The sequence below is a fragment of the Fukomys damarensis genome, unplaced genomic scaffold (genome assembly GCF_012274545.1).
Source record: "Fukomys damarensis isolate Sample0158 unplaced genomic scaffold, DMR_v1.0_HiC HiC_scaffold_17, whole genome shotgun sequence".
NCBI lineage: Eukaryota > Metazoa > Chordata > Mammalia > Rodentia > Bathyergidae > Fukomys > Fukomys damarensis.
In genome coordinates this window covers 73,814,817-73,841,106 of record NW_022900929.1, presented here as the reverse complement: position 1 = coordinate 73,841,106, position 26,290 = coordinate 73,814,817, and the positions used below count along the sequence as shown (strand labels likewise).

The following is a 26,290-nucleotide window of genomic DNA, read 5'->3' as shown; positions in this document are numbered from 1 at the left end:
TTTTTTTTTTTTTTTTGTACCAGGGATTGAACTCGGGTCCTTGCACTTACAAAACAGGCCACTGAACCACTGAGCTAAATCCCCGACCCTTGTGTACTTTTAAAATGCATTTTAAACCTCCTTTTGATTCATACTTGATGTGCATGAAAGCAAGGGTTAGTTATCTCGGACCATGTTGTCTCGCTCTTAGGGCTTTGACAGGACTACTAGAAAAGCGGTAGACGTGAGGGCTGCATGCCCAGTGCAGAGTCAGCTTTAGAACTTCCGAATTGCTGGGTTAGTAAGTAATTAAAAAGTAAAATCCTACAGATGTAAGCATTTAGTTTTTAAGCAGCTAGCTCGGTGAACCTGATGTCTCCTCTGAGGCGCTGGCTGGTGTCACCCATTTCCTGACAGTGGGGACTTCAGCACACAGCCCTGTGTCTCTGTGTTAAGTTAATAAATGGAATTGATTTTATTTTGTGTTATGTGATAATTTATGACTATTAGGAAGTGTGCTTAATGTATCCCATAAGAACTTGTGGGTAAGACAATGTTAAAAAGATGCTTTTTTCTATGGTGCTAGGGTATTTCACCGGATGAACTTAAAGATGAACTACCTGAACGGCAACCTCGATATCCTTTTCTTAGTGCTTTAGAAAGACCTGTTTTCTTTAGTTGTCACAACTTATGAGCTTGTTAGATTTTCAAAAGTCATAATGTCTTTCTATATCATGATTATAACCAAGTTAAAAAATATATGCATGTATTGGACTAAGAAAAATAAAAAGTTGACATTTTCGTGAGATTAAATTATTTTCCTGGGTGTGGTGGCACTCACCTATAATCCCAGCACTTGCGAGGCTGAGGCAGGAGAATTGTAAGTTTAAGGCCAGCTCTGGGCAATGTAATGAACCCTTGGAAGGCAAGGAGAGAAGGCAAGGAGGGAGATTTCCTTTATTATATTATGTGTAGAATAAAAATTGAAAAATAAGCCAGGCATGGTGGCGCACGCCTGTAATCCCAGCACTCGGGAGGCTGAGGTAGAAGGAGTGCTCCCAGTTCAAGACCAGAATGAATTATATAGTGAGACTCTGTCTCAGAAAAAAATTTTTTTGAAAAATAAAAATCCATACTTTTGAGAGAGTACATGATTTTATAACTTACTTTTGGGATCCATTTATAATTTTGTGGAAAGATAAAAATGGAAGAGGTGGCCTAAATGAGTAAGATACTACTTTGTGGCCCAGTGGCTCCCTGGGTAAATAACTCTCACAGCAATGACTTCAGTTTCTTTAACTTGAGAAAAACCTTCATTGTGTATAGTTATAAATATCAACATGATGATGGAAGAGTGTCATACCCTCTGTGCTTTATTTTCTCCAGTCCTGTTGGTGAGTAAATTTCTTTAAATAATATGTTTTTGGGTCTGGTCTAATTAAATCATCTTTTACTAGACAGGTTTTATGCTATTCTAAAAGAAGAAAATTGTTGAACAACCTAGATTGAGGGGCGCGCACGTGTGTGTGCATGTGTGTGTGTGTGTGTGTGTGTGTGTTTGCACACACCTGCCGGCATCCCTAGAATGAATGTAAAGCAGCACCTCTTCCAAAGGGTTTGCTTTCTAGAAGTATAATTTGTTGGGTCAAATTACACATACATTTTAATGATTCTGAATAAGGACACTTTTTAGATGTTACAAGTTTACTTTCTCATATGTTTTCGTCTTGGTTGAAGTGTGTGAGCTTCATATAATCATGATAATTTGTTTCTCTAGTAGTCACCAGTGATAGGCCTATCATCTTGAGAGTGGGTCCCAAGTAGTCTGCATTGTGTGTTGAAATGGATTGGGCCAGGACATGGCTCGGTGACAGCTCTGGTCTGGCATGTGTGAAGCCCTGGGTTCTTCCTCCAGTATCTCAAGAAATAAAAAAATTTTTAAAAATTACTGGTGTTTAAGGAATCCGTTGTCACCAGAATTCCCTACCACCAGTGTTCAAGCCCACAGGAAAGACTATACTCACTGAACTACCCTCTAAACTTGATTATTTGTGTCTTTTTCTTAATCCTTAAAACAGAATCTAGTTTGTTTATTTATTTTGGGGGACTGGGGATCGACTTGGACCTTGAGCTTGTGGGGCAGGTGGCAGAACGACTGAGCTAAATTCCCGGTCCTAGTTTATTTTTAAATTAATATATAAACCGACTATATAACTTTTGTTCATAGTAGATCTCCCTGCCCCACCACCATCTCATTGTGTGTGTGTGTGTATTGGAGATCAAATTCAGGACCTTGTGCTTGCAAGGCAAGCAGCAGCACCACTGAGCTACATCCCCGAACCTCTTACATACTATTTACTTAGTTTAAATATCTATAAAATTGATCTTTAGTGTCAAAATTTAGATAGCGCTGAACAAAGTTTTTGAGTGTTTACAAGGCTTTAAAAGTCAAGATCTGCAGAAGTTTGGAGCCACTTATTTTTGCTGACTTACTTATAGCTGTCACTTTTTGCAAGCAGTGTAAGACTCAAAACAGAGCTCATATATATTTAGAACAAAGTTTTTGTAAAACTAAACAGCAAAGGAAATCCTAAATGTGTCATTTTCAGAAATAAAATTAATGAGAACCCATCCTCTTCTCCAAATCTGTGCCTCATTTCTACACTAATTTCTCTTTTCCAGGATGTAAGCCTGAACAACAGATGATGTATGCTGGAAGTAAGAATAAGTTAGTCCAAACAGCCGAATTAACCAAGGTGGGATTTATTTTACTTGCTTGTTGAGATTCTGTTTCCTTGGTGTACAGCAATAGCTGAAGTTATTAGTTAACTGGATGGTTAAGTATTTTTTATGCAAGTAAAGGTTACTGAGACCACAGCAGTAAATGAGCAAAGCTTTCTATTAGTTGGAAATACTAGAATGTGAGTGGTCTTAACCAAAATGTGCTTTTTAATAAGTGGAATAGAAGAAATCGCATTCAAAATGTGAGTAGCTTTAGAAAAGCTACTGTAATCTTAAACTCTATCAAGAGATCTTCATCTTCTGTAATGTCATTTCTAATAGATGAAGTTCAGCATTGAAGCTTTCCTGAGCCCTTCATCACAGCGTAAAATGAACTAGATTCTGTGCTAGGACTCTGTATCGTGCAGCTAACTGTAATTTCCATATCTAAAATTAAATAGTTAAGAATATAATAAAGCCACAACACTATTTTATGTGAGACACTTGTTTAAGATTTACTATATCCTCATTGTTGTGTGGTGTTTTTGAAGGGTAAGAGTAAGAGGTACTTGCTCTCAAACTAACTTCCACATACTAGTTTGGGTTGGAACAGTGTGTACACTTGGGGTTTTGAAATAGAATATGGTGTCATTAAGACTCCATTGAACAGTATTTCCTCTGAGGTTTTACTTTTAAAGGCAGCAGCCATGTTTATCCCTTGAGTGCTTATGTATCGACTCAGAAAATCTTCAGGTGCCCTCTGCTTTTTCTCTTCAGCACAGATGATCGCCACTGATACCTCCAATTTCTAGACACTGCTTTTTCCTAATTTGTACCATGGGAACACTCTGGAGTTGCTGCAAGAGTTTGGGTGGTGTGTTAGTTACTCTTCTCTTGTTGTTGAGACAAAATACCAGACACCCAAAGTTAAAGGGGAAGGAGTTTATTTGGCTTACAGTTTGTGGAGCTTTCAGTCCTTAATCAGCCGACTCCAAGGCAGGAACGACAAACAGGCCTGGCAGAGCAGCAACGACATGGCACACACAAGGCAGCAAGGGTAACAAGAGAGTTAACAGTGTCTCCCAGCCCCTTTTATCTTGTTCAGACCACTTGGGGTGGGCAGCACTCACCCCCTTAATCCTGGTGCCCTTGAGCTTAGCATTGCACATGAATCAATCCAGTATCACACAGTCTAGATCCAGCCTATGACCACATGAGGCTTTGGGGGACATCGAGACCCAAACTGTAAGAGGTGGTTAGAAAGGAGCTATAGAGTGCCTAGCATGTCAAAGCCCTGGGCCCCTGCACCCCTGCAAAAAAAGAGGGCATCTTTTAGAATCCTACACGTACCCTGGAGTGCTAGAGGTGACGCATTACAAATCACAAGTTACGTTTGTAAATAATCTCACTGCCACTCGTTTTTCTGTAATTCAGTCTTACCATAGCCGTTATACTTTTCTGAGCTGTGTTAATTCAGATTCACGTTTAGATTTGGGCTGTGCAGCTCCCTTCTATCTTTAGCAAAGCAATCCACGGCAGGTGTTTACATTTATTGCTAAAATTATGGAGGATCTGTATTCTAGCTCCTAACTGGATTGATTTTAGTTGTATGTACTTGGGCATCTCTTCTAACCGGTAAGGTTTTCAGAACTGCTCTTAGAATATGAACACATCTGTCTACGGCCTTCCCATCCTGAACGTTCTCGATCTCTGAAGCCAAGCAGGGTCAGGCCTGGTTAGTACTTGGATGGGAGACTACTTACAGATCAGTGCTTTTAAGGGAGTTTTGTTTTTATGCCATCTTGTTTGCTATACTGTGGCAACTGAGTATTTAGCATTTAAAAGAAGTAAAATGCTGCCTAAAAGGGATATCTGATTTACACAGATGAAGTCATGACCAATATTAAGGAGACATAATTTGATATTTAATATTCAAATATATATTATATACAGTGTGTTTTCTAAGGCCTCAGACAGAGTGTGACGTGAGTTTTTTTTTCCCCTGAAGGTATTTGAAATAAGAAATACTGAAGACCTAACTGAAGAGTGGTTACGTGAGAAACTTGGATTTTTCCACTAATGTGAACTTCTGTGTTTCTAAAGTATTTATGTATTAACCTGACCATACTGGAACCAGACATAAATACTTATTTATGCCTAAAAATGCACTGTTACTTACAGTTTATTTCCCGCAGTAAAGAAAAATTCATTTGTGCAAAGTTTGAACAAAGAGGAAATCATCTTCATAGTAATGAAACTTTGTAAAGTGTTTCCTTATATTTGTAATTGTTAGGTGGACCCCTTTTCTCCAGGGACTTTTTGCACTCTTGTGACTAATTTGTATTACTATGGTTCCGAATTTGTTACTATTTACAGACACCATTGGAAAGTGGGTATTAGATTGTGATAGACAGCTGTTGCCTCCTTTTGACAAATACTGGATATTAGCAGTTCATATATGAAAATAGCATATTATCACTCGTCGAATTGTTGACATTAATTTGGAGTTAAAGACTTGACTACCCAATTTTGAGCCATGAGTAGTAACTAATTTAGTGTAACCTGCATTCTAAGTACATTTTTCACCAATGTCATACCTCTTTTGATTTCCTATATCTTTTAAATCAAGTCTAGAAACTATGTTCATCAATCAGTCATTCTTAAGGTCTGGGAGTTAGATTTTATGATAGAATATGACTTAGTTTTTCTTCTTATGGAAAATAGCATCTTAGTCTTAGAAATTGGTGGGTTGTAATAACCAAGGGCTTCCTTCCTGTTTGTGTTATTTCTAGATAGTTTCTAATCTAGGTTAATAACATTTTATTTATAAAGCATCTCCCAATGTCTTGTGAACACTCATTATTTTAAGTATGTTAGTACTGTACCTTTGATTTGTTAGTTTTATAGTTTAAGATTTTTACACTGCCAGTATTCTAGATTTGGTGAAATTAACTTTTTTAAAGGGTCCAAGTAGAACAATTTTCTAATGTATGTGTATCTGAAATTTATAATAAAATCAGCCTCTTATTTTTAAAATTCCAACTATCCATTGGCATTGGTGAATATATGGCAGTTGAGAGTGAAAATTTGGGGTGTATTTCTGATTAGTTTTGTGCCATATATAAACTTACTTGTCTTAAAAGACTTGGCCAGAGTTGATAACAACACATCAATAGAAATCTCATCTCCTACCCTAAATGTCAGCACATATTCTACACTGGACATGTGAATGATTGACTAAGCCAGTCATGTTAGATGACATCACCCTTGGCATAAAATGAGAGTGCTAATACATAGCATACTGTAAAAACAACTTAAGATTCAGAAGTTGCAGAGGCTAACCCAATTGGATGAGTGAATTCTTATGTTAAGAATATCGTAATCATTTCAAAACTAGCAAAGGCATTATTTTTATGTTGGCATATGCTCCATACATAGGTCCTTCGCATTTCATTTTTGAGGGTTCTGTGCCAACTTTAATAAAGAAATAAAGATGGAATTTTCAGAACATTGAATAGAGCATCTTCGGTTCCCAACACCATTTGGCTTCACTAATCAAGAAGTCAGGAAACAATCACAAGTTGGAGATGAGGAATAGAGTAGGTGTTTGTTTTGGTTAATGAATGGAAAGTCCTTTATTTCAATTTCCAAAGAGCGAAACTGTCCAGAAAGTTTAAGAATTTCTCGAATATTTTGATTGTGGAGAATACTTTGCTCATAATTCTGCAGAAATGCAAGTGGAGAGTAGTTTTTGAATGAAGGAAATGAGATTGTGTTTTACCTAATTTTCATCAGTAAAGAAACTGGTGCTGTAAGAATGTATTTTTTTAAATGAGGTTTCTTATTTTGTCTTTCATACTTCAGATTTGGTGGTTTTGTTTGTTTGTTTGTTTAACTTGGGAAGTCCTCCATAATGTCAGAAAGTACTGACCTGCCAACACAGAACTCTTAGTTCCCTTATTCTCTAGCAGGAGCAAAGAGCTATGAAAAAAACGTTCTTTTTTGAGCTTGTTTGGCTCCTATACCAATAACGCATGTTTTGCAAAACATCCTATTGTTCACTTAGGGGATCAGTAGACCGTGTTTTTTTATTCTGCATATCCTATGGGAAGATCAAATCCCGGGTTCTAAAGTATTTCTCACATATTTATGTAAACTTCCCTTTAATCTAACTAAATTTCATATTGTTCTTTTTTTTCACCATGTATTTCCTACTTAAGTGTGTTTTTCTGCCTTCCAAAAATAGTAACTACAAATTTCATAATTCCAGTTTTTACATTCCATATCTTTCTAGTATAACCATTCCCATTCAACCTTAAATCTTAATCTTTCCTTTTTGTCACCAGCTTTTTCCTTGGAAACTCCCACACGGTCTTTTTTTTTTTTTTTTGCCTTGTTTATTTTAATTAAACATGTAAAGGTTAATAAACAGACATAGTCCAGAGTTAGTAGGTTGATAGTATAACATTTATTAAAATAATGCTATGGGTTGTTAGAAACAGCAAAGAACCAAAGAATTAAAATGCGAGCTATGTAAAATCCAACTAAAATCCCAAAGTGTCTAATGTAGACATTCATTAGCTAACTAAAAGCCCCCAAAAGACAAGACACCCAGTGTAATAAAGTACTGCAAAACAATTGGCAATTTGCAGTTATCAGTACTGTCCTATGAAGTCTTCTAAGTCAGCATTAGGTTTTTACCGGTCTGGTCTGGAGTAAGTTCTGCATAGCATCTAATGTCAAAAGAGAACCAATGAGCGATCTCAGTATGAATTTAGTATGGTTTTTGTGGCAACATAAGTAACATAAGAAGAAAACGCTCCTCAGGTTACTATGCTGGAATTCCAAACTGTCTGAGTTTTGAATAATAGTCACCTTTTCTGGTATTGAGGCAATTACGTTAGGAAAAAAAGTTGATTGTTTTCATTTAACTGACTTCTGGAATAAACGTTTGAATTGTCTATTTCTAAACAGTTTACTAAATGCCTAGTACAGTTAAACATACTCGTTTTAAGAGAGTGTTGCTAAATTTTTTATTGTCGTTACCAAATAATCTATGTGGCAAAATGTCTATCAGCACTTTCCTCTCTCTTTTATCTCCTATTTTCAGGAGTCAGTGGTAGCCATAAACCGTATCCTGGTCTGACATTGTAACCAAACATTTCTGGGCAGGGGAGTTTATTGCCAAATTCACTTTGGCTGTCCTCCTCCCACCCATATATGTAGATGCTAAGGAAGGTGTACTTAAAAACTTGTTTGGACTACTTTTAAATCTCAAACAGTGTCATTAATCCGTTTGTGGACTAGTGATGAATAGATATTTTCATAAAAGTTTAAATGCTGATATTTGGTGGAAGTAGAGAGTAACTCGTATTCTGTCAGCTCAAGTATTTTTAGTATGGTTGGACTCCCTCTTTGTTCAGTGGACTGATAATACTGGAATCTACAAAGTTTGAGCCTTTACAACTTAACGTGAAGAAGTGTTTCAAACATTTCTGGACAAATCCTATTTTGTATTTCTTGGAAGAGTGTAAATAGTCTTCTAGGCCACTTAAAACCAATGGTCCCAAATTGAGTATTGTTGAGAAACTTGTTTCTTTTTAGGCCATTTGACATTTCACATCAGTGAGCATATTCCTGTAATGTTTAAAACAACTAAATGAGCTTGTGATGGAAACTGTTTTCTTGCTCTGTGGAATATAATTCATGTACATGTAATTATTGGAATATTCTTTGAGGTCACTAACATGCTGAGGCGGTTCCCACTGGTACAGTATAATCTCATTCAGGAGGCTTGAAACATTAATGGTTTAGTCTTGTGAATTTTAACAGTTCTCTGTCATCGTTTAACAAAACCGACAATTGGCACCATTCTTAAGCTGTGGTTTCAGTCTCTGCTAGTTCACACTGCATGTTTATTTTGGACAGTCTTTTGTTAAGCATGGTGCTTGTACTGGTTTAAATAAAATGTTAACATGAAAGGACTTTTGCTTTTCATTTTTTTATCCCACCCCACCCCCAAGCTACTGATACTGGCCTCGCCCAGTTTGTATGAGCCACACATGGATTCAGCAGTTTACCTAACCTGAAAAACTGAGAAACAAATAAGAATCACTTGGCGACTTGGGGGTGGGGTATATAATGAGATTATGAAAATGTTTAAAACTGAGTCTAAGGATAAAATGATTACTCTGTAGCCAGGCATGGTGGCACACACCTGAAATCCCAGCACTCAGGAGGCTGAGGCAGGAGGATTGCTGTGTGTTTGAGACCAGCCTGGGCTACATAGTGAGTTTCAGGTCAGTCTCAACTACGTAGTGAGACCCTGTCCCCAAAAAAAAGATTATTCTAGAAAATAACAAATAATCCTAGGGGCAGAGGGAGTTATTTCAGATTATGAACCCATTGAAGGGGGGAATTAGAAACTAGGAGGTGTGTTTCCTAAGAAATCAGACTGTTTTGTTTTCCATTCAAATATGTTTAGTTTTAAAAATGAAAGAAATCAGAAGTTCTCATTATATATTATCATTACTTATTAAACTTTGAAAACCCATCCTTTTTTTCAGACTATATATTGAATAGGCACTTATTAGAATGCACACAAATCACTAATACATGTTTTGTTTAAGAGTTTACCAAGTATTTGTGGTTGGAGATGTAGTAGTGGTCTCTGTTTGGGTTGTAAAAGGAGTAGTTTATGCTTTCCTGTCTTGAAGAATCTCACGTGGAGAATATAAAATGTAAAGTCTTTACTCCTCAAATTTGGCCCCTTAGGTGCTAAATGTTTTCTCTGTCACTAGAAAAGATTTTACTGTTTGTCCTTTTCACTCTTCAGCCCTGAAAACCTTGGTAAGCATGGCCTCGCAGCAGTCATCTGCACAAGTGTACACCCAGCGGCTGTCGAATCCTTACACGATGTGTTTTCAGTGTGTCAGGGAGCCAGTTAGCTTACAGACGTTACTGCTGAGTGTCAGGATTTTCACACCAGTGCCTCTTGTCCTTGACTTGAGCTCTGCCCTGCAAAATGAAAGCTTCCTGCTGAAATTGCTCTTTTTGAGTTATAGGAAGGAAAAAGCAGAAAGCCTAGGTTAAGTCCAAAACCCAATGCAGGGGAAGGGGTGTGTGTGTGTGTGTGTGTGTGTGTGTGTGACTTCTGCAGTCACAACACAGCCGAGTGCAGATTCTCTTACTCTGGGAAGGCAAACACTTATGAAGCCGCAAGGCTTGAGAGTAACCCTTGATTCTGTACTGGCTCCGGACACACTGAGTCAAGGGTTGGGCCGCCAAAGGCCCCACAGTCTCACCTCACACTGCCTGGAGAAGCCCACACGGGCAGTGCCTCTCCTGAGTGCAGTCCTGAGCCAGTGGCTCTCCCAGTAGCTACACATGGGATGGGGCTCTCTCTGGTGGCCCCATCCTGTTGGGGCTCCGAGCCTTCCAGGGCACCTCCACGGCTGCGTCCGCCCTCACAGCTCATGGACTTGCACCTGTGGAGGTGGCACTGCACAGACGTCTCCATGATAAGCCATCTGTGACTTCCGGAGGAGCAGCCTGAGCCTTACTTGGGCCTGCGTGGGCACAGTTCCAGTCGGCCTAGGAGTGAGTGCTGTGCCAGAGTGCAGTGTAGGATCTCGGAACCATTCTGCCTCCTGGGTATGTGGTGGGCAAGGCAACTTCTCATTGTCTGTGGGGTTGGTCACTCTTTTTCTTACCCCCATGGCCTCTCCTGTATCATTCAAGCATTCACTGTGGTGTGGTGAGTGAACCCATGGTCTTCACGTGGAGCTAGATCCCCAGCCCATTTTTAATTTTTATTTTAAGACAGGGTTTCTCAAAGTCCGCTAAGTTGTCCAATCTGGGCTTGAGTTTGGGATCCTGCTGCTTCAGCCTCCCTGAGTACTGACTTTTCACTCTTTACAACATGATCAGGCTGAGAAATTCCCAGAGAAGATTCTAATGAGGGACAAACCATTTCTCACTCTGCACTGTAGGTTTCCCACGGAAATGCACACCTGAGGAGATGTGGTAGAGGGATGGGAGAGGCAAGGAAGAAACTCCAGAGAAGACTAGAGTGGAATTTTTATCACCTAAAAAAAAAGTATGCATAATTCCATTATACTTAAAGTAAGCAAGGCTGGGGCCGGAGGATTCCTCGTAGACAATGAAAGAAACAATTGAAATGTCACAGATTTCTCGGATGTAGAATTTTTCTTCCTTTTGGTTATTTGTATTTTCTCATTTTTCTTTAATGCTGTATTAGTTATTTAATTAAAGTTATTTATTTATTGGTACCAGGGATCGAACTTGGGACCTTGTGCTTATGAGGCAGGTGGTGGAACCACTGAGCCAAATCCCTGGCCCTAAAGTTTTTTTGATTTTGTTTTTAAAGAATACTACATTTAGTTCAGCAAACAGCAGCCTTTGTGGTTGCAAAGGCATTTGACATGGTTTTTGCAGGGCATTGATTTGGGCAGGCAGCAGAACCGTGGGAAGGAAATGTTTATGTTGGTGGAGGGAGATGAAGCCAGGCCATGCTTGCGGGTGAGGCCGGAGTTGAGGACATGCAGGGAGTAGTTAGTGTGAATGTAGTTAGTGTAGGAAGCAGAGGCAGATGAAACCACAGCTAGTATATAGGCAGTCAGTCAGGCACTTGGTGTGTGTGAAATCAGCAGATGCATACCCCAAAAAGTAAGGTACCAAGTCATTCTGCTCCTTTAATGCTGTGCTTAGAGATTTCTTCTGCCAAATATTTCCTCACACATTAAGTTCTACCTTTCATCAAACACAGGGACAATCCCACCAAGGTCTTTGTCACTTTAAGATAAGAATGGCCTTTCCTCCCATTTCCAATAACACATTCCTCCTTCCTGAGACCTCATCTCCTACCGGTCTGCCAGTCGCACCACTTAGTATCCTCTGAGAAGCCCGAGGCTCTCAGCTCCCATCCTCTGTGCCTTTCGAGCAAGGTCCTGAAGGCTCCTTTCACAGCAGTGGACCTCAGAACTCTCCCGGTCTCTTCTTACCCGGTTCCTCATGTTTAGGTGTCTGTTACAACAATATTCCACTTTGGGTATCAAGTCTTGCCTTAGTCTTTTTGGGTGCTACCACAAAACACCTTAGACTGGGTAATTTATAAACAACAGAAATTGATTGCTCACAGTTCTGGAGGACTGGAGGTCCTCCACAAGATCTGGTGAGTGGGTTCGAAGGTCTGGCGGCAACTTCTGTGTGTCCTTATATGGCAGAAGAGGAAAGGCGCCCCAAAGGCCACATCTCAAACCATCATATTGGGCATCAGGTTCTCCCATAGGCACTTTGGAGGGCTGTATGTGGCACAAAGGGACCATGCCTGCCCCATGAAACTTGTGCCTCTTTGCCTTGTCCCAACCGGAAAGGTACAGCTCATTCTGCCATCTGGTTACTTCTTAGATCTACCCCTTACATGCGTCTCTGGTCTCATTTTATCCTATTCTCATCGTAACCCACAACACCAACACCTTGTTGACTTACTCTGTTCTTTCCTCTTACTGGGAGGACTGCCCACTGTCTCCCTATCCAACCCCGACACTCTGACCTGGCTGTACAGACTGCCTCCTGCACATTCACCCCGCAGTAAGCAACCCATCCGCCTGCTTGAATTCTCAGCACACACCTCCCTCTGATATTTTTCTAATTTTCTGTAGCTAGTCTGATTGAGGACTCTTGCAGAACAACATAATATTTTCCCCCTATTTTTATCAGCACATTCATCGTGGGGAGCTGTGCATAACACATGTACATGTGCATAGCACATCTTAATTCTTTTCAACCCTTTCCCCTTCCCTCCATACCCCTCCCTCCATCTCTTGATCCCCTTCCCTTTTGCCAAAGAAGTCCCTATTCCTATTTGCTTTTTATTTACATTTTGCATTTCTCTTATAAGAGAAACCATGTGATATTTAAGCTGTGTGTCTGATTTATTTCATTTAATATTATAGGCTCAAGATACAACCATTTTCCTATAATGACAATTTTTAAGTTATTTTTCAGAAGCTGCTATTTCTGATTCCTGCTAAACCTCTCTTTTTCTCTCAGGTTAGAGAGCTTTGTTGATGACAGTATTTCCATAATATCCCAGCCATCTAGCTGTCTAAAGTGCCTTTTCTGTTACTAAGATTCAGTTCTGTTCCCTTTTAAAGTGTAATCTCATATTTGATTCAAAATTTCTCTCCCTCAACATGGGCTCGCCTCGAGCCCTGCTGTCTTATCCTTCCACCCTCTCGGGGGCAGGGAGGAGGAAGATGGGTTGAAGGTCCTGTAGGCATCTGTGTGTTGCCGTAAGTCCGCTGCTATTCTTTTGGATATACCTTTTTGTCTCTGGTTTAACACTAATCGGCAGAAGTTCCCAAAGTGGGGAAATCATGGTTCTTTCCCAGGGGTCATTTATGGGCCGTTCAGTGGGCTTGGCAGGGTTTCTTCAAAATTAATCTTCTACAACTTTTGCTGTGCTTGGATTATTGATCATCTTTGCCCATTTCATTCCTTTTCTACGTACTCCTTGCTGTTGTTTTCCTTGAATACTTCAACAGATTGGTCAAATGCCTGGCAGTTTTTCTGAATGCTTCAACACACAAGATGATCTGCTGGTTCGTTTTTGTCCCCTTGGAGGCCTTCCTCCCCGCCTTCCATCCTCCTGAAATCTGGCTGGATTGCTCTCTAGGCATGAGGCGCAGCTGTCATTTGCTTGCTTTCTTATTTGGAGCCCTTGGGGTGGATTGCACGTGTTTACTTGTGTGCTGACTGATTTTGCTGAGCTCGTATTGCATGGGGGGCTGAGCATTTTATTTCTGAAATGCTTCTCCTCCGAGCTCAGGTTGGTTGGTGATTCAGCTGGTGGGCTGGATATTTTCATTCCGCCTGTCCAGAACCCCTCTCCGCCCTGCTCGGTGCTGGTCTCTGCCTCCAGGAGACCAGCCTCAGGGACCATACCATGTACTTGCTTTGCTTTCTGGTTTCTGCTTCGGTTTAGCCAAGCTCTACGGAAGGTGGAGAAGGGGACAGGGTGTTTATTCCCTCGGTCACTCCAGGAGGGCCCCCTTGCTAGGCTGTGACTGTCTGTTGAAGTCCTTATTCCACTCCAGACAGCCCTCTCTCCGGGACATCGTCCTCCAGAATCCTGGTAACCACTCCTCCCCTCTTTCCTTGGGCCTACGAGCGTGGCAATATTCCCTTTCCACTTACTATCAGCCCTTCATCAAATCGTCCTCACATTAATCTGCTTTGAGTGGGCCATCTATTCTGGATACAGATTTCCAGGGTGGAAATCATCTTCGCTCAAGAGGGTAAAGACATTGTTCCTCTACGTCTAGCTTCCCTATGCAGTTGAGAAGCCTTGTTACCAGTCTTACTCCATTTCTTTTATAAATCGTCTTTGCTTGATGCTTTTGGGATCTTCTTATTCCTACTATTCTGAAATGTCCCTGTCATTTGACTTTTGAACCTGGTTCCACTCATTGTCTTAGATATTTGATGGACCATTGGAATCTGAAGATGCCTACCACTTAGTTCAGGAAATTTCTTCCTGGTGTTCACGCATAACCTCCATGCTTTTGTGCTCTTTCTAGAGCTCACTGGGTTGGACATGGGGCCTCTTGCATTGATTCAATAATTTTCTTATCTTTTTAGTATTCATTCTCTGCCTTTTTTGTCTTTATTCTGAGAGATTTTTCTCACTTTTCTCTTCCAACCTTTCTGTTAATTAAAAAATTTTAGTGAAAAAATGTTTATAACCATACGACTTTTACTTGTAAGAACTAGTAATGCTAAGTTAAGCAATGAAAATTAAAATGTCTTTATATTCCATAAATTACTTCAAAAATGCCTATTTATATTTCTTTTTTGGTACTGGGAATCAAACTCGGATCCTTGTGCTTGCGAGGCAGTCGCCAGAACCACTGAGCTAAATCCCCAGCCCTGCCTATTTATATTTCAATAAAGGGTTTTGTCTTGGAACAGGAAGCTAACAGCATCTCTGAAGTTAAATATTTTATAATTATATTTAAAAAGATACTGTTGAGGCCAGTCGTGGTGGTGCATGCCTGTAATCCCAGCACTCAGGAGGCTGAGGCAGGAGGATTACTGTGAGTTCGAGACCAGCCTGAGTTTAATAATGAGTTTCAGGTCAGTCTCACTACATAGTGAGACCCTGTCTCAAAAAAAACAAAAAAAAAAGATACTGTTGCAAGTTCTGAAATTCTTCTTATGTGAAATATGGTCCACCTTATGTTACTGACAAATTTTAAGTTAAAAAAACTATTAAAATATTTTTCTACTTAATTTAAATATACAAGACACATAGGTCATGTTTCTTCTGTAGCCTCAACTCTAGGTGCACCGTGGTTTCCAACTTCCTCCAGGGGACTTTGACTCCTGGCTTCTGGTCATTCTGTCTTTTTTTAGGAATGGCTTCTTCCTAGCACTGTTCATGTCATTTGTTAAATTATGACAGTGTTTCAGTTTTCTTGGTGGGATCCAAACTGATACAAGAAAGATCCTTTAGCTATGGACAATTCTCCACAGTTAACCTGAAAGCCCCAAAGGTTTCAGTGATAGCTCAGCTTCAGTCTGGGCTCCCAGGGTAATGTCATTGCTGTGCTGGGAACTTCGCTGCTTTTTGACACCTCAGTATTGATTTCTGGTGATGTGTCAGGTCTGTGGACAGGAAGGGGATACTTGCCCACCAAAGGTATTCCCAGATCTTAGACAGTTTCTTAAGTTTTCCATTTACCTTGGAAAACTGTCGTTGCCTAAAGTCTGGGACTAAAAATCCTTCATTTGCACTCTTTCCACGGAAGTGGGAAATAGGAGTTTCTCTCCGTTTTTATAAACAGGACTTTCTTTCTGTTCTATAACAGTGAATGTTTAAACTTAAAAAAATTATAAAACAAAAAAATTTATTACAGCAAAGGTACATTGGCATTAATATCCCTCAAACACTCCCCTCTGCTGCAGACACAGCTATCCACTGTTCCTTCCCCTTTTAATGCAGTTCTGGGAGTCCCTTTCTGCAAGTGTCTTTGCACTCTTGCAGCTGCCTGGATGCCCTGAGTCCATTCATGACATTTACCTGTCATAGTCATTTGGACTTTGGGGAAAAGCCGGAAGGCATGTGGTGCCAGATCTGATGAGTAAGGTGGACAAGGGCACCCCGTCGTTCTTCACAAACCTCCTTTACCTTTTGGGTGACATTCGGCAGCAGCACTCCCCACACTTTTTATCACATTTTGTAAAGACTAAGGAAAAAGAGGACTTCTGAAGCTGCTCCGGAAAGCGGTGAGGATGATGGGAAGAGTGTGTTCAGACGAAAAGGTTCCTTTTAAGCGAGATTAATGGCAGTGTATCTTTTACTGTAATAATTTTAAACATTTAAACAGTCACCACATATTTTGATCACACCCCACAGCTGTTATTTTGAGTGCTTTTTTATATGTCAGCCCTTTGTAAATACTTTGCGCGATTTGATTTCATCCTCACAGCAAGCCCTGTGCCTAGCACAGCCACATATCAGTTGCTCCATAAACATACATTTTAATCTTATTTTGAGAAAATTAAATGTACATTCCTAAGAATAGTATGATAAACCCCTATACATCTCCCACCTGGATTCAGTGCTGGGAGACTCATTTTCTGTACATCTCCCAAGCAAGGGCACAGGTAGCCTTTTCCATATTTTTCTGGACTTTTCCAGATCTTTTCGGGGTTTATAGAGTGATCAGCTTGGGAAGGCAGTGTCTTCTTTTGGAGTAAGGGACAGTTTTGTTTAATGTCCAGTACGATGTCATCCCTCTGGTACAAAGGTTGTATGGGGTTCCCTGCACCCCGTTATAAAAGACTGGAGGTTTGCACAGCTCAGTTTGTCGATAATGACATTTTATTGCTCAGTGTTCACCCGGGGCTTTCTCCATAACCTCGGACTTGGGAGTCAAGAAGAACCACCAGGCAGGTGCTCCTGCTGTGTAAGAGAATCTGTGTGCTCAGAACCTAGAGTTTCCTGATGGTATCCTTTGAAGCACAGAAGTCGTTGAACTTGTTAAAGCCCAAGTTACCCATTTTCATTTTCTTCAATGTACTTTCCCCACTCCTAAGATCATAGGCGTTTATCTGTATGTTCTCCACACAAGTCTTCCATAGTTTTAGCCACTCCATTTAGGTCTGTGATTCACTTGGAATTTATCTCTGTGTAGGATGCAGAAAAGGGGTCCAACCTTATTCACGTGGATATCCACTTGTCCCCATACCATTTATTGAAGGATAAATCTACTTGTTGCAGAACCATTTACTGAATTGTCTCAGGACTCTTGTTGAAATTCATCTGACCATAAATGTGTGGGTATATTTTTGGATTCTTGGTTTCATGCCACTCTATCTATCTATCTATCTATCTATCTATCTATCTATCTATCTATCATGTGTCTACCTTGTGCCAATACTACACTTAATTTTATCACTGTGGCTTTGGATTAAGATTCAAAATTGGGAATGTGAATTCTTTGAAACAATTTCAAGCCTTGTCCATCAGCTACCTCATTTAACTTTGAGTAAGTTGCTGAAGTTTTCAGTTCATCAGTGTTTTTAATCAGTAAGTGGTATGAAGGTGATGGAATGCCATTTAACTTCTTATGTGAACTATGCAGATATTAATCAGGCTTGGAGTATAGATGGGCCAGCAAAATCTCATCTACAGAAAACTGGAAAGGGCAGGCAAGCTAAATTTAAGTTAATTCAGTTTGAATTCTGTGACTATATTATAGAAAAGAGCTGAAATGATGTGTTCTTTTGGATAAAGTTAAGATTCTGTGATGTGAGAACACAGGCCTTTCTCTGAGCATTTGTTGCAGAGTAATGGAAATTTTATCACTTATTTAAACATTTGTGCCCTTTTAAAACATAAATATCTGATAATAACCTCAGAGTGTTCTCTAGATAAACTCCGGATTAAGGCCAAGACCAAATTACCTATATCTTTTCTGTCCTTAAAAAAAAATAAGTTATTCAAAAGTGTATTTATCACTGTAGCAAAAGTGGTAAATACAGAAATGTAAAAGTCGGGGGAATTCTTATTATCCCACCCTGTAGGTTAATCGCTGGTAACATTTTCATATGTACTAGTTGCCCTTCAATCTTTTTCGCCTGTGCTTCATAAAGATACTGTATATGGTATGTATCCAATGTCATATCATAAGCAACATTATTTAAACATCGTCCATTTTTAAAACCCGCAAAAGGCTTGTTTAATATTTTCAGTGCCTATATCATGACTTACTTCTCAATTTCCTGATTATTGGATGTTGTGGTAGTTTCCAAAACTGTCATCCTCAGAAAGCCACTGCCACCACTGTGCCTCCCTGGGTTCTGAGCACGTGGGGCTTGATGAAGGCCCAGCCACAGGCCTGGTCCCATTGGCCATGGCAGGATGTTGTGGCTGCATGGTTGGTTTTCCTTAGAAGGGGCTAGGAGTGCGGAGAGCCTGGAGAACATAATCAACTTCCCTTCAGGCTAATGAAGGTCTGAACGTGTTCCTGGACAGTTTTCCGGATGCCGAAAAATGCCTCTCTTTTCAGCATTCAATTACCCACTTGGTGTCTGAATCTCACCTCTTCCCTTTTCCTCCTTCCTATTTTTTTTTTTTTTTTTTTTTTTTTTGTAGCGGGGATCAAACTGGGGACCTTGTGCTTGCAAGGAAGGTGACGGCATCACTGAGCCAAATCCCCGGCCCCCCTTTTCCTCCTCCTTTTGCACGGAAGTTTTCCTTGGGCAAGCATACTGAGTCTGTTGTCTTCTCTGAGCTGGGATTATTGTCAGTTCCGTTTATCCACACTGAGTGCTTTGCATCTTATCGAATCCTCAACATTATGATGCTGGCGTTATCATCATCCACATTTTTTCAGGCAGTGAAACAGCCTTTGAGAAGTACAGTTGCTTTGCCAAGGTCACCAGAGCCCGAAGTAGCAGGACAGTGGTTTCCAACTGCAGTATGGCCTGGGAACCCTCGGCCAGGGTCCTGTCTCACGACAGATTCCAAGCCTGGGTCTGCTTCTTATGTGGCTAGGGAAGCAGTTTAGGTGGTAGCCGATTCTTCTCCTTCCAGCTCCTGGGACTTTTCCAGAAGGGAAGTCTTTTCCCCACTCACTGGGCTGGGTGCCATATTACTAGTTAATTGGAGCTTTTAGGTTTGATTATGTATGTATTCAAAGTTAAAACTCAGTGTATGAATTAGTATTTGCAGAAGGCTTTGCGTATGTGCCTCTTACATGAGGTGTGATCAAGATATATGGGAAATGTTTAAATTTTAAAAAGGTATAGTACAAGACATTGCCACCAATTCCTCTCAAAACAATCTCCTTTGCTTCAAACACACTGACTCCATCATTCTTCTTCTTTGTGGGGGGTGAGACAGGGTCTCACTATGTAGTTGAGACTGACCTGGAACTCACTATGTAGCCCAGGCTGGTCTCGAACTCACAGTGACCCTCCTGCCTCGGCCTCCCAAGTGCTGGGATTACAGGCATGCGCCACCATGCCCAGCTCCATCATTCTTGAAACTTTGTGCAGCAGTTCCTGAAAAAGTTCCTCTTTCTTTGTGTCTCCAAGGGACATGATCAAAATTATTGTGAATGCTCCTGCTGAGTACCATCCAACAAAAAGGCAGGCTTGTAAAAACATCAGAGGGTCTCCTCATCCGCCTCATTCACCGGATATGGCATCAGGTGACTGACTTCTGGCTCTTCCCCACAGTCAAAGTGACCATGAAAAGTAAATGTTTTGAATTCATTCACGACATGGAGGCAGCCATGACTGCAAGTAGATATTCAAGAAAGAGGACTCTAGAACTCCTTCAGAAGGTGGCAAGAACCATGGGATAAGTGTGTTCAAAATAAGGGGAGTGTTTTGATGAGACTCATAGCAGTGTGTCTTTAATAAATTCTTTTAAATGTTAACATTCCCATAGTTTTTTATCACACTGCCCATACTCTGAAAGCGGCCAGCTGCCAGTCAATTGGATGAGTCCAGGAACAGAGGCACAATGCTTATGGCCTTGTGTTTCCTGATGTGAGGCATCCCAGAGGGGGTTGGTGGTGAGTGAAAGCTTTTTGGGTCCAGGAGATGGGGAGAGGAGCTGGTCTCCTGAACTGGGGAAGGATCCAAGTGTGTGGGCCTTGCAGGCAGTAGGGATGTGTGCCCTGGTCTGTAGGGTCTGGGATGGCGGTGATACAGTGGACACTTCCAGCCAGGAGCCTGCAGAGACCAGGGTTCCCTGGGCAAAGAGTCTAATACCTGCTAGTGCCTTTTTTTGGATTTGTTTTTTTAAACAGGGTCTTCTAAGGTGCCCAGGCTGGCCGCAAAGTCATGGTTCTCCTGCCTCAGCCTCTGGAGAAGGGGGATGGCAGGTGTGTGTCACATGCAGCTCACCTATGGTCAGTGCTGGGGACCCTGTGTTCCAGGACTCCGCTGTGACTCTCAGAAGGGGTCGCCCATAATGTCTGGCAGAAATTTTCACTAATCTAGGAGAAGGGGAACTAAAATTGGAATGCAACTATTCCAATAAAGAGCATCGCAATTTTACATGACTCAGTGACTTCATTTCTAAGTATTTACTCAAGAGAAATGAAAATATATATTCACAGAAACAAATAGACTTGCTCAGGAGCAGCAATAATAGCCCCATAATAGCTCCACGGTAGCCCCAGACTGGAAATATTCCAGATGGTCATCCACAGGAGACAAGATAAACAAATTGTGATATAGCCATGCAACTCAGTACTACAGAGCAATAAAAAGGAATAAACTACCAATAACAGTAGAGCAGAATCTCAGAAATATGCTGAATAAAAAGCAATATATGAAAGTCAATACTGTATACTTTTCTTGAGATACTGCAGGATCTCACTAAATCACTGTGTACACTTAATGACAAAATGCTGTACAATAATCTGTAACAACACAAAGCACATCAGTGATTGCCTTGGACTCAGAGTTGGAAAAGAACACAACAGCACTTCTGGGGGGCATTCCAAGTGTTGACCATTTTGAGGGTGGGTACTTACCTAAGTACATGATTTTATGCAAACATTTGAAGATACTGATGTACCCATTTTAAGGGTACCCAAATAAAGGAACTGATTATACCCTTAAAATGGATATGATTTATTGTATGTAAAACATATCCCCCCCTATTTTTTTTGAGACAGTCTTACTATGTATTTCAGGCTGTCCTTGAACTCACTATGTAAAGCAGACTGACCTGGAATTCACTGGGATCCTCCTGCCTCAGCATCCTGTGTGCTGGAATTACAGGTGTGCATCACCATGCCCAGCTGTGAATCATACTTTAATAAAGTTCATTTTAAAAATGAATACATTACAGCTACATGATCTTCACAGAGAAAACGCTTTGCTGAGCATTTTGATGAGCACCCCTCCAAAAAAACAATAGGCACAAAGAAAACATCATACAACTTCATCTAGTGAATTTCAAGAGCAGGGAAAAATCTTTGTTCTGTACCAAAAGGTGGAAGAGTTGTTGCCTGCGTGGGGGTGCTGAGGGCAGTTTGTGGGGTGTGGCAGGGCTATCTTGTTTGCAGAGAGGTTATGTGGCTGTATGCATCCCCAAATCCCTTGAATTACACATTTCTTAGGACCCGTGCATTTCAACATCCTCCGGCATTATGAAAAAAAAATATATAAAAGTAAGAACAAAAGGCCTTTTTAATTTTTTTTTTGCACACACGTGATTACTGGCTGAGTCATTCCTGTACACAAATCCCTTTCAGGAGGGTGGGGTAACAGGTGTTCCTGGGGCAAAGGGCACGCATAGTGCGTGACACAGCTGCCTGATGCTGAGACCGGGGCCCGCTGTTCAGCCCCAGGCATTCTATGACGATTGTCAGTTTCATCACACAAGGAAAGCAATGGAGTCACACGTCTCAGAGTGTGTGTGTGTGTGTGTGTGTGTGCGTGTGTGTGCGCGTGCATGCATCCGCTGCCCCTTCCTGAGATACTGGGATAGGACAGGCCCCTTGCTGCGTGCAGGGCACCATGGCCCTGAACCCTTGAGCAAACTCTGAGTTCTGCCAGCAAGAGTTCAGGGTGGACTGGCAGGTGGGACACCTTGTATTCCCGTTACTCTTCCCATCCTGTCCTTCCCAGCCTCCTAGCTGCTCTTTCTAAGCTGTGTCTCTAGCTTGTGTCTAGACCTAGAAGCCATTTGTAACAACCCTTAACTTACGGAGAAGATTGCTTCCTCCCCCAAATGCAAACATCTTCTGAAAGACTGGGAAATGCTGGTCTATGATTCTCAGTTTAGGATCTTTGCTCAAGGCAAGATCCCAGATCTTCCCAAAGCACTGCTGAGCAAGGGCAAGGCCACTCTGTGCAAGGTTTTGCTCTTTATGTCAACACTCTGTCTTAAGTATCTTACTCCTCCCTCTCCATGGAATGGCTGTGTGCGTGGGCCTCCCGGACCAAACAGCAAGGCTGTCTCCTTGGTGTGCACCGGTATGGGCACTGAGTAAGGTGTCAAGTCCTGGTGTCTTTCGCCTGGGAGATGGGTGGTGAAGTGTGTCCTGCTTTGGGCCTCCGTAGACACCAGTGACATGGCAAACCCAAAGGACAACCAAGTTGAGTTAGCGAAGCAAGATCCTGGAGGATGACGAGATAGTCCTGCACAGCCCTGCAACTTTTTTCTTTTTCTGTCTCTTTATTTTTGACACAGGTTCTCACTGTGTAGTGCAAACTGACCTTGAACTTGCAATCCTCCTGCCTCGGCTTTCCCAGTACTGAGATTACAGGGATACCCTCCACTCCTGGCTGCTTGCCACATTTTTAAGCCCAAGTTCTCTTAACTGCTTAGCCCCTCCTTTTGCCCCTTCCTCAGAATGGCTTGCTTTCTAGTGTGGAGGCTGGAATATTTGGAGTGAATATGTGAGCTCTCTTTGGTATTTGCACTAGATGCTTGGTGTTCCTGGGCTTTGGTCTTCAGGTCTCTAGCAGACTTGTGCCTCACTGTCTGGGTTGGGGCAATGTCAGGGGGATAAACAGAGGTAAGTGGATGGGAAGACAAGGTGAACAAAGGGATTTGATTTGGAGGAAGGAGAGAAGGGAGGGAGCAAGACAGAGTGGATGGATGTGGTTAGAGCTTTGCAATCTCCCCCAGCTCCATCCACAGATGGAAGCAAGTGTACTATAAAATGCTCCTACAGGCCGAAGGTATTATGGAAATTCCAAAGAGTAATGGGAATTTTTTGAACATAAATGGTATAGATTGCTCGCTGTTGGTAATGGTCCTCCAAAGGGTCAAGTGAGCCTATTATTTTTCTCACCTCCTGCCTTGATAGTTGATGTATGTATTAATCTAATTTTAATTAATTAATTCGTTATTGCAGTACTGGGAATTGAATCCTCACACACACACACACACACACACACACACACACATACACACACACACACTAGTGTAGGGATAGAGACCTTTAGGGGAGAGATGAGGGACCCCCCCCGCAAGGAGTTCAGATAGCTGGCAGAACAGGCTTACCCACCCGGGAAAATCTGGCTGTCTGCAGTTGCACCTCCTCTATATGATGTACCCTGCAAAGCTTGGTTTGCTAAGATCAAAAAGGAACAAACCTTAACCCTAAGATGGAAAAAGCCCCCCGAAAAGGCCCTTCCCTGTTGTCTCTTTTAAGGAACTAAGTTAATCATTAACCAACCAAGTAGGGTGCCCTCAACCCAGAGGTGAGATAGGCCCCCAACTACTGTACAGCAACATTTTGAGCCCCCTTCACTGGTGGCTCCATTTGGGGCACCCCTGCCTGTCTCTCTGAGAGAAGGCAGCTGTACTCTCGCATCCTTGCTGAATAAAAGCACAACTTTGCTTCTAAGCTTTTGGGGTCTCTGTCTGATTCTTCCACAACATTCTGTGTCACCAGGAGAGTCAGGACGAGAACTGCGGGGCCTCTCCACCTGTCTCTGCCCACGACTCTAGGAAAGTGCTCTGCCCTAACACGTTAAAAATTTCAAAAAAAAAAATTTTTTTTGTGACAGCATCTGCTAAGTTGTTCAGGCTGGTCTTCAACTTGTGATCTTCCTGCCTCAGCCTCCTGAGTAGCTGGGATTACAGGTGTGTGACACCGTATTGAGTTCATTAATGACGTTTGCCTGATTTAATTGGCCCTTGGCTCTCATTAGAATGAGTGCATTTTCTACCAGATGGCAGCTGTGTAATGTCTAAAGCATCCTGCCCAATGAAAATTGCTGTGATGATGGAAATATTTCTCCACATCATCTAATACAGCAGCGGTGAGTCAGAGAAGGCCACCAAACACTGGAAATATGAGTAGTGCTGCTAAGGAACTGATCTTTAAATATAATTTATGCTGAAATGGCCATCCATGCCTCATGTCCTCACATCAGAGAGCACAGGCCTGAGGTTTGCCGTACCAAACGTGCTGTGATTGTGTGAGAAGAAGGCTGGGCGATCTGTGAGCGGAGGAGGCTGGGTAATCAGCAGGTGTGTGACAGTGTGAGCAGCTGCATTCCACCTGCTGCAGGATGGGTGCCAGGTGAGGGAAGATCTCTTCAAATGAAGCTCCAGGAAAACTGGCTGGCAAGATGTAGGATCTTTTGGCATCTAGAGGTTAAAGAGCACTTTCCAAGGTATAGGCAGATTCATTTGGAAGGGGGCTGGATCTCACGGTTTGGCTTGAACAATTCCTGCACTCTTCCCTCTGGGCTCAGGGAACGGACCCTTCCTCCCAGTAGACTGTGAATTTTCCTGCAGACACGGCCTGGTGCTGGGTTCTGCTCTGCCTCTGTGACCTGAAGTACTGAACGTGTCACCTTTTCTCCTTTTTCTCTCGCTGCACATCTGGTCATCCAAGTCCTGCTGGGTTTGTCTCTCAAATGCTGTCAAACTCCTTTTCAACACAGCTTCTAGTGGTTTAGTTCAGATTCACAGCAACTTTGCCTGAACTGTTGTTGTGACTCCTTTCCCACAGGAACACATCCCTCTTATCAGGGTTGTTGTGCACAGTTGAGCATTTTGTGTCAGGGAAGCAGGTTAATGGGGCTGAAACACAACGCCTTTCTCCAGCGTGGGCCTGTCTACCTGGAGAAAGTACCTTTGTGATTTGCCCAAAGATGTCACATAATCCTGGTGGTACTGGCCTGCACAGGCCCATATGGTAGCCTCTAGCCCCATGTGCTTATTTAAGTTGTAATTAATTAAGATGATGTCAAGTTTAAAGTTCAGTTTCTCAGTCACAGTTGCCACACTACAAGAGCTCCGTAGCTACAATTAGCCAGTGGCTATTGGACTGGACAGTGCCGGTACAGCAAACTATACCACCTCAGAAAGTTCTGTTGGGCAGCACAGGATAGATCCTTCTTCCAAACCACTCTCATGATTTTTGAAAGTGATTTTTAATGCAAATCTAACTTGTCTCTTGCTTAAAAGCCTTGACTAATTTTCACTTCCTCCAGCAGCAGTTAGTAGGCAATGAATCAATTTTGTGGGTTGCAACCAGCATTAAAAACAACAAAGTCGTATGAGGTGGCACACACTTGTAATCCCAGCACTCTGCAGGGAGGCTGAGGCAGGAGGATCACAGAGCTGGAAGCCAGCCTGGACTATATCGGGCAGCTCTGAACCAAACAAACAAGGAAAAAAGGAAGTACTTATGGGTGTTTAGTAGTTTTGTGAGAATTTTGTTTCTGCCTACATTTCTTTGGCTCCATATCCAAATGTCCACCACTTTATAATTTATGTCTTTATGATGTCAATGGGCTGCAATGGAAAATATTTCTATTATTATTTTATTTTATTTTAATATTTTTGGTGCCAGGGATCGAACTAAGGTTGGCACCAGTGAGCTAAATCCCCAGCCCTGAAAAATATTTCTAATTGTGCACGTTGAGTAAAAAAGTTTGAAAAACTTGGGTTTAGGGTGTGAATATGAGGTCCTTAGCTAGGCATAGGCGGCTGCTATAAGGTGTCCTCCAGCTGGCCCTTTGCTCTCAACTCTGTCTTGCACTCACAATTCCACTAATACAGAATGGATGCTCCTTTCAGCTATGACACCAAGCTTTTTCTTTTTCATTTCCCGTCTCTGTGCCCTTGCTCATTCTTAATCTTTTGGCACTGCCCACCCTACTTTCTTTTTGCTTGGATGACTTCGACTCATCATGAAGCCCCAGTTTAGGAAACGTGCTCCAGGAATCCTGGCCTAAGTGCTTCAGGGCAGGTTGAGGGCTTCTCTCCGACCATCATAGCGTTCTATTAGCATCCGTTTACAGGGTTACAATACAGTAACTGTTTGGTTGTTCCGTTGCTGCATTATATTAATTTCTTTCAATGCAAGTATTATATTCCATATTATGTTGTATCAAAGGAGATGCAAAGTACCTGGAACAAAGTACGCATTCAGTAACTATTCAAAGAACAGAGAAGGACCACTAATCAATGAATCAGCTGTGTAGACGACACCAGTGCAACGCAGACTCCGGCCATCAGAGGGCGCCGGCGCAGCCGGGCTGGTGCGCAGGCGCGCTGCGGAGC

At 41.8% G+C, this 26,290-nt stretch overlaps 2 protein-coding genes across 3 annotated transcripts in view; both read left to right on the top strand.

Moving 5' to 3' along the window:
- The window catches only part of Gmfb (glia maturation factor beta), a 15,291-nt gene extending 6,943 nt beyond the window's left edge, over positions 1-8,348 (top strand). Inside the window, exons 4-7 of one of the 2 annotated variants that reach the window (XM_010632537.2) lie at positions 566-615; positions 1,288-1,373; positions 2,662-2,735; positions 4,709-8,348. In XM_010632537.2, coding sequence (XP_010630839.1) covers positions 566-615; positions 1,288-1,373; positions 2,662-2,735; positions 4,709-4,780 — 282 coding nt within the window. In that variant the 3' untranslated portion in view covers positions 4,781-8,348. The remainder of the gene's footprint in view (positions 1-565; positions 616-1,287; positions 1,374-2,661; positions 2,736-4,708) is intronic. The other variant, XM_019208729.2, reaches the window with a different exon arrangement.
- Positions 8,349-26,194: 17,846 nt separating this feature from the next.
- Positions 26,195-26,290, top strand: part of Cnih1 (cornichon family AMPA receptor auxiliary protein 1) — a 12,229-nt gene continuing 12,133 nt past the window's right edge. Inside the window, exon 1 of the mRNA XM_033765317.1 lies at positions 26,195-26,268. Coding sequence (XP_033621208.1) covers positions 26,195-26,268 — 74 coding nt within the window. The remainder of the gene's footprint in view (positions 26,269-26,290) is intronic.